Source organism: Chaetura pelagica, unplaced genomic scaffold, assembly GCF_000747805.2.
Source record: "Chaetura pelagica isolate M959 unplaced genomic scaffold, ChaPel_1.0 scaffold138, whole genome shotgun sequence".
Classification (NCBI taxonomy): Eukaryota; Metazoa; Chordata; class Aves; order Apodiformes; family Apodidae; genus Chaetura; species Chaetura pelagica.
In genome coordinates, this window is record NW_009954215.1 from 784,078 (window position 1) to 785,708 (window position 1,631).

At 43.9% G+C, this 1,631-nt stretch overlaps 1 protein-coding gene across 1 annotated transcript in view; it reads left to right on the top strand.

Moving 5' to 3' along the window:
* Positions 1–1,568: 1,568 nt before the first annotated feature.
* The window catches only part of PLA2G10 (phospholipase A2, group X), an 8,875-nt gene continuing 8,812 nt past the window's right edge, over positions 1,569–1,631 (top strand). Inside the window, exon 1 of the mRNA XM_010003206.1 lies at positions 1,569–1,614. Coding sequence (XP_010001508.1) covers positions 1,569–1,614 — 46 coding nt within the window. The remainder of the gene's footprint in view (positions 1,615–1,631) is intronic.

A 1,631-nucleotide genomic window follows, 5' to 3' on the forward strand; every position in this document is an offset into this window, starting at 1 on the left:
CTTTGTAGAATACAAGTTTTGAGATACCAACCCTGCTCTCTTCTGGTTTGTCATGTTCATACCATGATCCACTCTGCTCAAGCACTGTGCAGTTTTGACTGAGCTAACATAAAATTTCTGCTGTTCTCCAGATAGTTGCACAAGGGCATATCAGTTGTATAAAGGGATATTAATATTCTACCTTAAAATTCTGTGCTTCCACATGCACCCCACGCTACCCTAACTTCAGTGCCAACACAAACATTCGGTAGAGAGTTGATTAATGAGAGCGTAACAAAAAAAATTCTGATCTGTCTCGGCATGCTTTTTGTCTTCTGGAATCAGACCATGTATGATTTTCTACTCTTCTGTTTAAAAAAGAGTAACATAACACAGAAATAAGAGCATTTTAACGCAAAAGTAGAATTATCCTTCAGTGTGCATATGAAAAAAACCACATTTTATTCCTTTGATGAAAATAACATTCACTAAAGAACAACAACCCTTTCAGCTGCTCTCCAATGGTGGGATGACATGACCAGGAACAGGTTTTGGTAAGTTCCATTAAAAAAAACCCTTTGTTTTTCTCTCTTCTTCCTTATGTTAGCAGTGTAAGCCTCAATGGGATCCAGTGGGATTATATCATGATGCCAAAAGAAAAGGAAGAAAACAAAACACAAGAAAAAAAAATCCACACCCAGAATTTCAGGGGTCCTGATTGCTTTAACTACTGACAGGATATGCAGTGGTTTCAGTACAATAATAAAAGGTCTGATAAAATACTTGGAGCATATGAGCAAGGAAAACATCACATACAAGCAGGCAGTGTTTTCTGTTGAGGGGGCAATAAAAATGTGACTGCAATATACTATCTAGTTGTAAATTTAGCCAAATAATACAAGAGATGGAAAAGGAATTGAAAAAATATGCAAAGACTACACAATGTACAGAAAAATATTCACTGTAAGATTGTCTTCTGGTTGAGGGAAAGTTAAAAAAGTTATTTTGATTGAGCTACAAATACCCATAAACAGTTTAGGAGTGGGTTGTTCTTTGGTCTTCCAAGAAAAGTAGCAATTGGGAGATTAATTGTGGCAAACTCAGGCTGCAGGTACAGAGTGTGTGTTCAGCACTGGTTATAACTAACCACTGGAATAATTTATAACACAGTTCACTGCCTCTTGACTCTTCAAATCTAGATTAAATTATCTAGGAAGTGCTGCTGTAAATCAAAAAGAAAGTATACCTATCAGAGCAGTAAAGTCCTGGAGGAGCGGAATGGGGGCTCCTTCATCAGACAAGCAGACAACTTGACTGCAGGGTTCCCTCCGTGTCTGCACGGCGCTTCGCTGCCGAGTGACAGGTCCCAGCTCTCCCCAGGTCTTCCAGCGACAGCTCCTCCCTTCTGGCCAGATGGACAGCACAGCATGGTCTTCAGCTCCGGCTTCGGGGGACCTGCTCGGGGCAGAAAGCCGCCTTTTATAGCCGGCACGCAGCTGCCCTGGCTCACACCTACGCGCCGCTCCCGGACCGAGGCACTTCCATCCCTGCCGGCCCCGGCACCCGCAGACCAGCCCGCCGCGCTGCCCATGGGACCCCTGCGGCCCGTCCTGCTGCTGCTGCTGCTGCTGCTCGGCGCGGGGGTGAAGCTC